General features: G+C 38.7%; 1 protein-coding gene across 4 annotated transcripts in view; it reads left to right on the plus strand.

Moving 5' to 3' along the window:
* Positions 1-14,163, plus strand: part of CDKAL1 (CDK5 regulatory subunit associated protein 1 like 1) — a 420,128-nt gene that overhangs the window by 298,080 nt on the left and 107,885 nt on the right. For all 4 annotated transcript variants that reach the window (XM_064443696.1, XM_064443697.1, XM_064443698.1 and 1 more), the window contains one exon: positions 12,548-12,728. In XM_064443696.1, coding sequence (XP_064299766.1) covers positions 12,548-12,728 — 181 coding nt within the window. The remainder of the gene's footprint in view (positions 1-12,547; positions 12,729-14,163) is intronic.

Consider the following 14,163-nt stretch of genomic DNA (forward strand, 5'->3'; position numbering starts at 1 on the left):
TACAACAACATCTTTTGTAAGTGTTGTGTCGATAACAATGTAGCATAAAAGCTGCTGTGTTTTGGATGATCAGCTGGCGTGGTATAAATTGTATGTCATTAGGTACTTTGAAAATGGAGATTATGTTGTATTTAGTGCATATCATGCACGTGTTGTTAGCCGCTGTTTCCTTCACAGCCTCAATCTTTCCCCCATAGTTTTTTGCAACTGGAAAACTTTTCATGTGATGATTTCTCACAGAACAATAGGACAAAAAAAAAATCCAGCCAAATTGTTTGTATAGCTTGTGATGTGAGAGAATGATGTCTCTCTTAAGTCTGTCAGCTGTTTTGGGGTACCTCTTTCAAGCTGGGCACGTTTTCCTCAAAATTTGCTTTGCTTTAATGTCTGTCTTGCCAGGAACCACTCTCCTCTCTTTCTCTCTGCTGCAGAAGTTCCTAATATAAATTATCATGAACGAAAACCTTGGAATAAAGCATCTGACCCAGTGGCAATTTTAGTTCTTCATTTTCTTCCTTGATCCATTCTTGGTTCTGCTTCAGATAGAAATCTTATATTCTCTGTCAAAGTCTTGCAACTTGTCATACTACTATTCCTTTGTCAGTTTCTTTTGTCCCCTGTCCCTGTGTTGTGTGTGTGTCGTCCCCTCCCCCCATCCCCACATTGCTGACTTTGGCCTGTCTTTGAAGTGTACTTGGCCTTCTTTTTGTTGCCAGTTCTAGCTTATTTATTTTCTAAAACTTAACCTAGCCAGTGTGGAAGCAAGAAGTTATTCACTTCCATCAGATTCATACCTTTAGGGGAAACAATTTAATAAGGAGAGGGCTATTGCTCCCCAAGTGTTTCATATCCAGCTGAAGTCAGCTGCATAGTCCTTGACTTTTTGAGGCGGCATCTCTGCTCAGCTTTATTTTTGATATTACGTATTCATTGATCACTTTCTTTTAATGGTGGTTATGTTTTTCTGGTTTTCTATCCAGTAATAGCTCAGGAAGAGGCGGAGGCTGATACGAGTTTGAAGAAGGTGTAAATATGCTGGTAATCCCAGGCTTCTCTTGTGAAGCAGATAGAGTGGGACGCAGCATAGTGTTTGTATCCCTGCAGAGAAGAGATTTTTTCTCCAGCTTTTATTTGGCATTTTGTTTTCCCATAGCAAGGGAAAGCAGTAGTATGAGTTCTCTTTTCTGGAATTTTAACACTGATCATACTGGCAAGGGGTTTTTACCAGTTTGTTGTCCCTGTTGCAGACTCTGCTCTCAAAGTAAATTTCAGACAATAGCTGTCATAAAGGGTAGTGTATTTTAATGATTTTGCGGTGTAACATTTCTCTAGGTATGGAATGTTTACCAGTGCTGTAGTTGCATTTTCTTACAAATAAACAACTGTAATTGGCATTTCTGTCTTGTCCCTTACCTTGCGTAAGGTCCGTTACCTTTTGCTACCTGCTTGCTAGAAAACAAATGAACCCAAACCTGAAAGAAAACAAAAAAAAGCAGGCAATTTATCTAAATTCTAGAAATACTTTAAGAGATTTTTAACTTGTTGTGCCTGTATTGTTAAATGCTGTCAACACCCCTCTCCAAAAGGATATGTTACAATGGGAAATGTTACTGTGAAGACTAACAGAGATTATCGGAGGTACAACAGATCTGTCACACAAAGGAAATTAAGGACTCTTCAGTCTGGAAAAGTGCTAATTGAGCAAGACTAGAACAGAGGTCAATAAAATGAGAAGGTGAACAGAGTTGTTACTGGTCTCTCCCAGCTTAACGATTAGGGACGTCAAATGGAACTAGCAAGTGGCAGGCTCAGAAGAGAGAGGTTTTGTGTTTTGTGTTTTGGTTTTTTTTTTTTTCTTTCAAGTGGTTACGATATGGAGGGGTTTAGATTCAAGGGGAGGCTGGACAAGTTAATGGCAGAGGAGTCCATCAGAGGCTCCTGGTTACAGAAACACCTCTGACAAAATCCAGTTGTTGGAAGGAGGAAGGGATTCTGCGAGATTCCACATCTTAATGCTTCCCTGGGCTGGGCTTCTGCTGCTGCCCGTTGCTAGCAGTAGGCTGCTGGCTTAGGTGGACCTTTGGTCTGATCTGTCTTATCTTCAAAGGCCCTGAAACATTACAGGACTGTAGATTAGAGAGGGGCAAAAGCACAAGTTCAGAAAGATATTTTTTTTTAATTGGCATTTGTTAATGGAGCACTGCTGGCAATCTTTTCGTTTGGTTTCATCTTGCAAAAAAGGCATGTTAATCATTTTGGTTTATATGCCTGATTTCTGCATCAGAGTGAAGAGCTAAATGACTGTCACTGAAAGACATGGATGAGTCCTCAGAGCCCAAGATGTTTAGTATTGGTGATAAGCATTGTGTCAGACTGAGAAAAAGTATATAATATTCTCAGCTACTCATGGCTGGGATCCTATTATTTCTGACCACGCCTGACAGCCCTAATGTTAAACAGTGAGGGGTCATAGGAAATTAGTGTAATTTCAATGGCTGCTTTAGTGCAGCAAACATTAAGTCAGTTCCCAAGAACAGTCCCCTGGTGCAACCCTTAATAAATTCAAACTTTATTTTTAGTGATGACCTTTAGTAATGCGAGCCTTGATCCATTGAGATGCTGCTCACTTTTGATGCATCTCCAAATCCCTTTTTTATGCATTTTAAATCAACATACGCTTATTCTGAATGTATGCGTGTGGATAGACGGAGAGATGTAATTTAAACACATCTGTTCAAATATGCATTTCAGATCAACTTGGTGCCGGTTCTCATAATACGGCTGAGTTTTTGACGGGTATTATATCCCTAAAGTACACAGCAGATGGTATTTATTAGAGATTGAATGGAAATGAAGTTTAAGGATGTTGAGCTTTTTGTCTTAAGTCGCTCATTTTTTAATCATAAAACAATAATGATCTGAAGTTATAAATCTGTAATGAATGTTCTGTATAATGTTTCATGTTTATGGGAAGAATAGAACACCTTATATTTGAATAAAGTTAGTACAAGCCTTAACTGCTTGGTTTTTTTAAGAAAAATGACAATGGGATGTATTATAATGGTTCTTATGAAACGGTAGGGCTGCATCTAGTAGGAGCTCTAGCAACCTTCACTACAACTGTTTAAAGAGAGTAAAACTGTGTGTACTCTTTCATCCTCAGGCAGTGAGCCATGCTGATTATGAAATATACTTTTTATCTAGGTCACTATTCCCTGACAACAAGGACAGACACAGTCCGTACTCGTGCTGAGTCCTCTGTACCTACACCTTCTCAAGTTGAGTTCTGGAAATAAGGTCTCCTGGCTGCCTCCAGGTGTCGTTCAGCCCAGTTGCTGAAAGAGCTCTTCTGGGGGCAGGAGGTGGGCTTGGAAAAGAACAGTCACAAAAAAATACTCATTCTCACTCTCAGATAAACTCTGAAAGCTGTTAGATGTGCGTCGTGATCACAGCTACGATTCTACGGCTTTTGTAAGGCGACTTGCATCAAAACCGTTAATGACTCCAAAGTTCAACATCAGCCTCTTAAGCTGCACTTACAAATCAGTTGGAAGTTGCTGTAGATGACAGGGCTCGGGTGTAATGTGTTCCCTATGGGAATCACCAGCATGAGCAGCCTTCAGTGCTCTGTAAGGTGTGGAATGCAAAAAGCAGAATGCACACAGTTACTCTGTAGCTGCCAGGCTAGGCCTCAGATGTAGTTTCTGCTGTCCTTGAAATCTGAAGTGTTCCATGAATCACCTCTGAATTAAATGGTAGGGGGTATGGTCTTGCCAATTATTTTCCCATGTGTATACATGCTTACACCTTCTTCGGGGAAATCTGCAAGGATACTCTGAAGAAGTACTCTGGGGGTTTCTCTGTGGTCATGTTTGGGTTTTGTTTGTCTGGTTTGATTTGAAAAAAAAAAAAACCAAAAAAACCCAAAAAACCCAACATAAAACAATACAGCATTACAATTTCTTTGTCTGGTTTGTCGTGTCTTAGGCATCAGTTTCAGAAAGACAAGATCCAAGCTGTGACAACAATTTAAAAAAAAAAGTCTTAAAATTATGTATTTGACACACATAAACAAAACATGACTTGAATGTCTGCTAGTATTCAGCGTCTCAATCGTCGAGTCAAAGTAAACAAGTGAGTTGACTTATAAACGAAGCCATTGTAGACTTTTGCAAACAACAACAACAACATAAAGTTATCTTTGCTTTAATGCAGGCAAACTACAAGGTGAAGGAGAACTGATTTCTGATACAACCTGGAGGTGTGTTAGGCAGTAATACAGAACATTTTAAAATATTTGAAATAATATAATTGCTTTGCAGTGCGAACACGTACATGAATAAAAGATGTTAGCAGGTGTCCTGCCAGGGTGGAATCTCATGCTATAGTATTTAATAGAAATATATACACTGTAAACAGGTCTGAATTTGGTAAAAGTAATCAAAACAGAAGGTCTGAATAACTAAGATGCAACACAGTTTAAAAATAATGGAGTTTAACCATGCTAGTTTATTAAATAAGCTTTTTTCTTGCACTAAATATAAGCAGCTTTCTTTTTTAGAGAGTGTGGCCACAGCTTTCACCCATTTCTCTTAGTATGTGATTGTGTCTGACACTATTGGATGTACTATACATTTAGGTTTTTCCCATACAGTTTATTACCCATTTAATAGAACTCAATCAAAATGCAGTAAATTCATCTTTTCAATTTGCTCAATCTTATGGACAGTTCGATAGAAGCAAACATAACATCCCTCAGACTTAAACAAAACTTGAAGTCGAAGATATTAATACTAACTGTGGAAGAGTGGAAGTGGATACTAGTTTTACATTATTTATATTTATTTTATTGAGGTCTAAGTCCCTGGCCATGTTCACTCCAATATTTTACCATCTCTCTGTTCTTTTAGATCATATTGCAGTGTGTGAAATGTCAGTCCTGTCTTGCCATTTATACTTTTATTGCTAAGTTTTATAGTAGTATTTTAAATATCTTTCTTGAGATAAGATTGGATTTTCCTACTTATCCTACATTCAGTTGCAAAATCTGCCACTATTTGTCCTGATAATTTCAATGATGTCATTATGTGTCTAGAGCTGGAACACTGGAAAAGGAAATGGCAGCATTAAATAGACTTTCAAATAAGAACTAATAACGTAAGTTCTGTGGTGAACTTGATAGTACTTCTTGTTTTCTTACATAATTTTCTTAAATATTAATGTTCATTATATATATAGCTGCATTTGGATAAGCAGTCTTACCAAATGATAGTTTATATCAAGCCATAAGGCTTGGTCTGTTATCATTTAAAAGGCTTCACACATAAATGTTAATGAAACGTCTATTGTCATTGAACCGAAGTACTTTCCAGTTTCACTCCACATGTAAATCAGTTGAGCAGTTGATATGAGGGTTTAAAAGAGCTACTCTTTCTGTCACAGAGGTTTTGAACTTGCACATCCTGGGCTACTTTTAAGCGCATATGGAACAGATTACTAAGAAAAACATTGTCAGTGGATAACCATTTATTAGAAGTCTGTTCCTCCATTGCATAATTCAGGGTAAATCGTAAACTGAAAAAGATGGGAAAAAACCCTGCTTCAGAAATTATGTTCAGGTTTACTCCCCTAACTCCAGACACTTAAATTAAGACTATATTGTGCAGTGCTCCATTCATAGTCCATGGGGGGAGAGAGAAGTGCAGGAGGATTTCAGATGAGTAGGCGGAATCGCTTTCTAAAAAATGTGGGCATCTTCCCATGGCTTAATTCTCAGGTTAATTGCCACATAGTGAAGAGAGGGGCAGGGTGATGTTTCATGTTGTTACTAGCCTTTGAAAGAGGCAGTGCTTCCAGCTGAGCAGTCTGTTTCTCTTGTGCTAGCTCCAGATCGTGTGACTCCTCAGTGAGCAATTCAAGTTTAAGTCAGAAATCCCACAAGGCTAGGCCTTCTAGAGAAAAAAGAAAGAGGAGAGGAAAGGGCTTGTGGAGGACTGTGTGTGGTCATGGGGAAGATGCAAACGTCTCCTTCAGCTCCAACACAAAATGCCACGGTGAGATGCCTGTTAGGTTCTGTAAATACACTTGAAAGACCAACTCTCAGATACCTTGAAATTATTTCATCCATTAACTTCATTTCATTTGCATGTTCCCTAAATGAGCATATACTGCAGAAAGGTTCTAAAATAATAACATACGAGGCTGAAATAACATTTCAGAGGAGGCTGGGTTTATTTTCTTAAGAAATCCACTTTTTTCCCCCCTAACACTTTTTCAATGCGAGTTTCTAATTTATGAATCAAGAAGTTGCTAGGTCATCACGCTTTTTGTTTTGACCTTAATTACTCTAGGTTTCCCAGGCAGTTCTTGTATCCTTCTGTAAGAACATGTAGTGTTTTAAATTTATTCATATAGGTATTTATTCTAATCCAGTATTTTGTTATACTGGGAGGGGTGGAGGTGGGGGATCTTGGTTAAGAGCAAGCTGACGGCTTTAAGTCTTTGCTGGATTTAAATGTTAATTGCTGAAGGGGAAGTGGGAAGAATATGTGATCATGCAAAAGAATTCCAGGCGGTCACGAGTAGGTGAAGGTGTGGATGAATTTTAGCTCCTTTACATAATTTCTTCCCTGAGCATGGATTTGGTTTGTAATGGTTATTGCTGAAGGAAATGTTTTCTGTAACTAAGACCACATGAAATGATCCATGTAACATCTGAATCCTAACAAGTTTCACACTTTGACTGCTGGTTTTCTTAGACATCTTGCTCCATTAAAACAGAGGTGGTTTAACTGCTTCATTTTTGGCCGCTTGACACTTTTATCTCTTTCGTAAATCAAATGACCAGGGATTTTGTATTTCACTCCCATCTTACCTTCCATGAAAAGTTCTCTAACTTCCCTCTGTTGGTGAATTAATCTGTGGTAACTTTCACTGTAATATCTGCTATACTTTCCTATTACTGCTAGTCCAGTTTCTGTTTTCTCAAACATTGGTAGCAAAGTCTGCAGGGCAGAAAAGAGCAGGAAGCTTGTCGCTGTGAGGGTGTGCCTGCACTGCTTGCTGGTTAGTAATATGCAGCAGAGATACCTGAGCGAACAGAGCCCCAGGAACTACCTTGCTGTAGTAACACAGAGCTCACCTCAGACTGATTTATTCTTTCAGGCTTCTTCAGAGCTAGCTCGGATACCTGTGAGCTGTGAGGAGGCAATTCTCAGGACAGTAGTTACCCACAGCACATTCTTTACCTACCCATGACTTTACATCATCAGGAGGGGCATCAGCCGCTCCTTTGGGAGGTAGAATACTTTTTTTTCTCTGGCCCAAGAGGCTGACTTGGTTCCTCTTCAGGTAGAGGGTATGTTGTTGCATTTCTTCTGTGTCCTTTCAAACACATTTGTTCCTCCTTTTGTGAGGTTTGGATATCTGTCCTCTCAGCACTTGTTCATGGTCATTTCTAGGTGTGCTGGTCCTTACAGCATCACACCAAAATGGACACTTCTTTACTGTAAGATGAAGTAGTTGCGTCTTTTTGGATGGTCAGAACTGCCGAAGATGATGGTGATTGTGTTGCTGGTCTGGTTCAGGACAACAGACCGTGAATCTGTTTGAGTAGGTGGAAGGGATTCATCTACGTAGAGGGACATAAAGGAGAGAATGTTGAGGACCCCTAAGTATTAGGGCTGTGTTATCTTACACATGGTATTGATTATTCCTCAAATTAGTCTTTTCCTGAAATTCCACAACTTTATTGTAAAATGTTCCAATTGAGAGTCTGCTTGGGACTTTGTTTTTCCTTGCTTTCTAAAGATGAGAAAATGGACACAATACCATATCTTCAGAGAGAAAAATCTTGCAAGCTTTATGTTTACCAGATAAAATGATTGCACACAATCTTTCTAAGCATTTGTCAGGATCATGAGGGTGTAAACGGCTGGGAAAGTTTAAGTTGTTTTATGCTTAGAAGTATTGAAACAGACTGACCATCTCCACTAGCTAGGCTATAAGGAGCATTCAGACTTCTGTATACTTGAAGCAACCTGCTTTTTTAAATTTGTTTTATCTTTGATAAGGACCACTGTGTGTCCTTGGTTTGCTGAAAAATGTGTTGTGGAGGTTCTCTACTGACCCTAGAATACATTTCCTGCAACTGAATTTTTAGACTTACTGTAAATGCATTTATGTAATAAATGTTACAAAATGCTTACTGGGGATATTCAGCAGTTTTTTCTTTGTTTACTTCAGAATAGATAAACTTCATTTCATTTAAGAAGAATTAATATTGGCTGATGCACAAGAAATGGGTTCTTCTGTAATTTTGCTTTGTATTTCACAGCTGGGACAATTTTTTAAACATCATCTGAATCTGTGCAGTAAGGAATTTTGTGCTGCTTTCTTTCAGACTGTCAGAGCAAAGGTCACTTTAATTTTCAAGCATATATATGTTTTATATTTTTTCCACAATTACATCTTTTTTCCCTCTTTTTTCATCAAGAAATGATGTTTTGCATGTGGAACTAGTTGTACTTATATTTGTTCATCAGTGCTTTGAGAGGGGCTAAGAGCTTGATTTTTGTCATTAACTAGATTTTATTCTGAGTGAAATCTCATGGATTTCTCCCCTTTTAAAACTACATTTTAAACAATATAATTAACGGTGGTGTAAAGATGCGCTATGCAATGTCATATTTTAGGCAGTCATACTGGATTGAACTGTAATTGATTGCTGTTGCTGAATACACTGGTCCTTATTCTCTTTTCATACCCTAGCTTTTCTTTGTGTGTAATAATGCCATCCAGGAAGAAATCTAATTACTAAGATAATTAACACCTTATCACCAAATGGAGTTCAGACATTTGTAGAGTTTATGAATTTTTAAAATATGTAATTTCCTTTTAACTGAATGACAACTGGCGTTATGGAGAAAAAGTGCATGTTTTATTGCATCTAGCTTGATTGGACCTTATAATTCATGTTGCTATAGAAACAACCAAACCTTTATAAAGGATGGTATTACCACTACCATTGGTAATAAATGCTTTGACTGTTACCAATAGTGTCATTAAAATGGTTAAAGTAACTTCATTATAATGGTTTTGTCAAATGTAATGAATGTTCTGTTCATGTTCTGAGAAATGGCAGCTGATGTTATGTGATACTGATTTATAAATAATGTACTTTTTCTTCCATAAGCTTACTATTACTGCACAAGATATTTGCAATGTGAACAAAAGCATGTTGCAGAATACAGTACTCTGTTCACTCAGTCCTTAAAGCTAATGAATTTTATTGTTACTTGATATCAAGCAGAACTTCATATCTTGCAGTTTGTCAGTCTTAAGAAAGCAATGGTAATTGAGGCTGTTTAGCCAACAGCTCTGGGGATTTTGGCTGTTCTGTGCAATGTTCAGCTTGAGTTTCCCACTTAGGATTATTGGACCAAGTCCTTGAAAACATTTGGTTTTATACTGGTTTTGATTTGGCATTCAAATGCTACGTTTTAACATCATCTCCAGTGATAGAGTATGAATTCATGAACTCAAAAAGGAATTGAAAGAATTTGGCTTCTTTTATGGAGATTTTTCATACGGAAAAGGTGAAAGAATATTCTAATAATATAATGTCTAATAAATTCCTGTGCAGCTAACTGTATATGCAGACACATGTAAAAAGGAGGCCAAGACATTTGCTTTAATATAAGCTCATTGCCAATACTTGAATAAAAAATTGATTTAAGGTGAAAAAAGTCACGAAAGAAATGTACTACCATACACTGTTTGTATGAAGGTCACTGTGGTGAATATAAGCTATGCACGTTCTAATATTGCACCTAATCAAATTACGAAGAACAGTATTCTCTGCTTCCCCTTTCCTGGGTCTTTTGCCAACAGATTCTCCTGTTCCAGTAAAGCTCGTTGTTGCAGGAAGTTTTTCTTTCAGCTATTCCAACTCAAGTTTCTTCACCCACTATAACCACAGCAATGTACTGCCTAATAAGAAACAATAATTCTCTTTGGCCATTCAGATGCTTTATAGGTTACATTTAGGTTCATATAGGTTACATGCATTTGTATTTAGATGTCTGCTGTCTTTTGCCATGATGAGGGGAAGAGAAGACTTCCAGCCATTTCTTCAGGTTGGAGACAGTCTTGAGGCCCCTTCTTAAGCTCAGGTGTGAGCTTTGCTTGTGACAGTGGTCTTTATGCCATTCACCCCTAAAAGAATCTGTCTCAGCTGTTCCCTTGCCTGTAACCTACTTAAGAACTGTAGAAATATTTACCTTGGAAAGGACCTCTGGAAGCCAGCTCATCTATTCCCCCAACTTGAAACAGGGCCAGCTTTAAGTCAGATACCACCAATGTCTTTATAGGGTTCTTACTTTTCCTCATAAATCATATTTTTTCTCTCTCATCATTTTCACCAATCTCATCATTTTTACCAATAGTGTAGAATCAGCTCTGGGTTGTAGAAATAGTCTCATCTGCCAGCAGGGAGCACTGAGCACTTCTGAGCACTCTACATTTTTGCCTCTCTGCAGAAGAGGTTTATCATTATTCCCACTTTACACAAGCAGGCTGAATACAGAACAGTGCTACGGTTTCACAGTTTCTCAGTGGGCAGTGGTCATCCAGTTGGTTAGTGTCAGATTTGGAAAACTGAGTTGGTGTCTCCTGGGTCCCATAGAGTGCTCTGTAAATACCACGCAGTAATCTCTTGGTAGTAGGACTCATTTTTCACAGAATCACAGAAGGGTTGAGGTTGGAAGGGACCTCTGAAGGTCATTTTTCCAACTCGCCCTGCTCAGGCAGGCCACCTAGAGCCAATTGCCTGGGCCTGTGTCCAGAAAGCTTTTGAATGTCTCCAAGGAGGGAGACTCCACAACCTCCCTGGGCAACGTGTGCCAGTGCTCAGTCACCCTCAGTAAAAAAATGTTTCCTGATGAGGAGCACACCACCTGAGCCCCCGTGCCCTTAAATACTGCCCCCAGAGCTCTGTAGTCACTTTTAATACTGTCCAGATTTCCACTCGCAGTATCATTTGTGCCCACATGATATAACAGCAGGGAGTAGCAGGCAGAGGGCCAGAAGAGTCCCACAACATCCCGGATCCTGGCCTCTGGCAGACTGCAAATCTCTCTAGATGGTTGGTTGTGTCAACAGATGGATGCCTGTGTCCCCACATCGGGGAGTCACCCGATACGATAACTCACTGCTGCTTCCTGGTAGTCTTGCATGGTTTAGGGGTTAGGTGGGCCAGATACTGTGCTTGTTGTCACATCTGGCTCCTCTTTGACTCTGAGGGCAATGAACCTATTTTGCAGTTATAAGCCCTTAGGTGGGGCAAGATAGTTTCTCTTGGTGTCAGAAGACACCAGCTTCCATCCTTCCCCTTTTCCAGAGGTTTCGCTTCCCTTGGTAGTGCAGGTTGACACTACCTGCTTCTCTACTGCAGATGGGGCTGAGGCTCTTCAAGCTGTTGATTTGCAGTGAAGATCCTGTCTATCTCGCTTTCATCTCTGATGCTGCGCGGCCCGCTTGCTTCTTCCCGTAACTCCTGCACTTGAAGACACAGCTAGCCCGAGAAGCACAGCTCCTGCAGTACAGAGGGACTCCCTGCAGCCTGGGACTTGGAGGGCTGCATCCTCCATCTGAAGCTTGGTCTGGGTGCAAGCCTCAACCCTAGCAGGGATGGCTACATCAACGTTTACTGGGGAAAATGCTCAGTGACATGTTACCGCCGTGCCTGAGACTGTTACTGTGGCACAATTTCAACTGAGGCCCCCTTACTTCATCCCCTTCTGAGTGCCCTGCTGCGCTAACTGCTGCATCTGTTGGCTGCCTCTGCTAGCTGCGTTCGCTTAAGCTGCTGTGTGTAAGCGTTCTGCATATTCAGTCCAAAGGGAACAGTTAGGAAATGTTGCCATTGCTAAATAACAAGAGAGCTCAGTGCCTGTGCATTTGTAGACTTAAGTATTTTGTTTTCCTTTTAAAGCAAGGCATAGGCTGATTTTATGGAGTACTGAGTTAGAAATTAACTTGTGACTGAGAGACGTCTTAAAGGCTCCAGAGCCAATTTTGTTCAAAATTGCTAGGTTGTATGGCATGCCTGTCCCCTCTTTTAGATATCTTGTTCTACTTCAATAGCAGCGTTATAAAACATTAGTTTACAAATTCCAGTGGCTAAGTCTCAGAAGTTATAAATTTGGTGGATTAAGCGATCAGAATTCAAGAAATTTACAAGCTCTGCTGATCACCTATAATTTTGAAAGGAGGAGGAGTTGGTCCATATGTTTTCACTCTTCTGTCACAATCCTAATCCAGTATTTTCTGCAATATCTTTCTTCTATTCCATGTGCTCTCAGCTGAGTACCAAATGCATTTTTCGTTACCAAGCAATGGTATTAAAATCTCATTGTTTTTTCCAAAGATCATCTTAGGTCTCAATTTCTGTAAAGTTGAAGAGTTGTAAGTCTATGTACACTAGCTTTTAAGGGAGCAAGACTTCTACGTGTCCTTAGTTCAGTGTTCCTTTCTACTTTCTTTACAGAGTGCCTGGAATAACAATTGCTACAGACATCATCTGTGGTTTTCCAGGAGAGACAGATGAAGATTTTCAAGAAACAATGAAACTTGTAGAACAGTACAGGTTTCCAAGCTTGTTTATTAATCAATTTTACCCACGCCCAGGAACCCCGGCTGCAAAATTACATCAAGTTCCAGCTGCAGTGGTAAGATCCATTTTCTTGTGCCACTGTTCACAGTGTACTGAGATGTCTTTAACTACATAAAGCATGTACATGAAAACATAGATTTTCTGCAGAACTATCCTGCAACTCAGTTAAAGGGGTTTTTTTCAGTTCAATAAGTGAAATGATTGTTGAATGCCTTTAGAGGTTACCTAGATCACTGAGTGCATTTTCATATATAAATTACTGTTCAGGTTGTTAGGAAGGGTAAAATAGTGGTTATACTGAAGTCATGTCTTCTTCCTGTCACGTTTTGGCTGAATGAGTACCAAGAGGGGTAGCTGATTGATTACACGTATGCATTTTTTTCCATCTTAAGAGTTTTGTGACTCCAGCAATCTCAATCTTATTGTAAATAATTATGCAAAGTATTAATAACAGAGCAATGATAAGCTCTGATTTATTTGTCAAATACCAATTTTGCAGGCAACTTCTTCTCCAGACTCTTCTTACACACTCTTTATAAACTCTGCTTCTTTCAGCCTGCATGTTAAAGGCCATTGATGAAATTGGCATTTAATCTTTCCGTTTTCACATGATTACTTCCTTTCTTTCTTTCTATTTTTGAGTGGGAAGTAGGACCCTTCCTGACTACCAAAATTCTCATCTCAGATTCCCATGAGGAAAACAGCCTGTTTTGATTTAGAAGGTAGATGGCTACTGACTGTATTTTACTTGATATAAATAGCTATTTATAAGCAATAATAACAGCAATCACATCTGAAAGCATGGTTTGATTTATTTTTAAAAAATTGAATTTGTAATTTTTGTAATCTGAATCTCAGAACAAGAAAGTATACAAGACTGATGCATATACAATAATTCAGCTCATTATTATCTCATTATTATGGGCATAAATAACATTTGTATTTCCTTTCAGTGTAAGAATGAAAGTCAGCCAACAATGTAAATCAGTTTAAATAAAAAAATGTTTCTTTCAATTTATGTATCCTGGTACACCACCATGAAGTCAAAACTACATATCAGTACTTGTATCCCTTTAGCTGAAAGCTAAATGAAGTATTTCTGCTTACTTTCAGTATATACCACAAATACCATAGGATGTGTCAGCTGCTGAAGACATAAAATGAGATTATATTTGGCTACTTCAGTTTATTGTTTAGAGACGTACAGCTTGAGCAATGACTGCTCATTTATTGTAGGCTATCTCGCAATGGGAAATACTGAGTTTTCAAATTTAAATAGCTGCTGTTGAAAGTCTCCTTACTGTAACCAACTTCACACTGAATTATTTTTATTAGTTTCAAATGCTTTTTACAGACTTTTGTAAATGAAAAAATATTTAAAAAGTAATTTTTTGAAGTTAGGAAGCTTAAAAATCAAAACTGTTTTATGTTTCTGTTTTGCATTCTTTCATTCACAAGTTTTAAAACATGCTATTTTCACAGGAGGTGCA

Source organism: Phalacrocorax carbo, chromosome 2 (assembly GCF_963921805.1).
Source record: "Phalacrocorax carbo chromosome 2, bPhaCar2.1, whole genome shotgun sequence".
Lineage (NCBI taxonomy): Eukaryota > Metazoa > Chordata > Aves > Suliformes > Phalacrocoracidae > Phalacrocorax > Phalacrocorax carbo.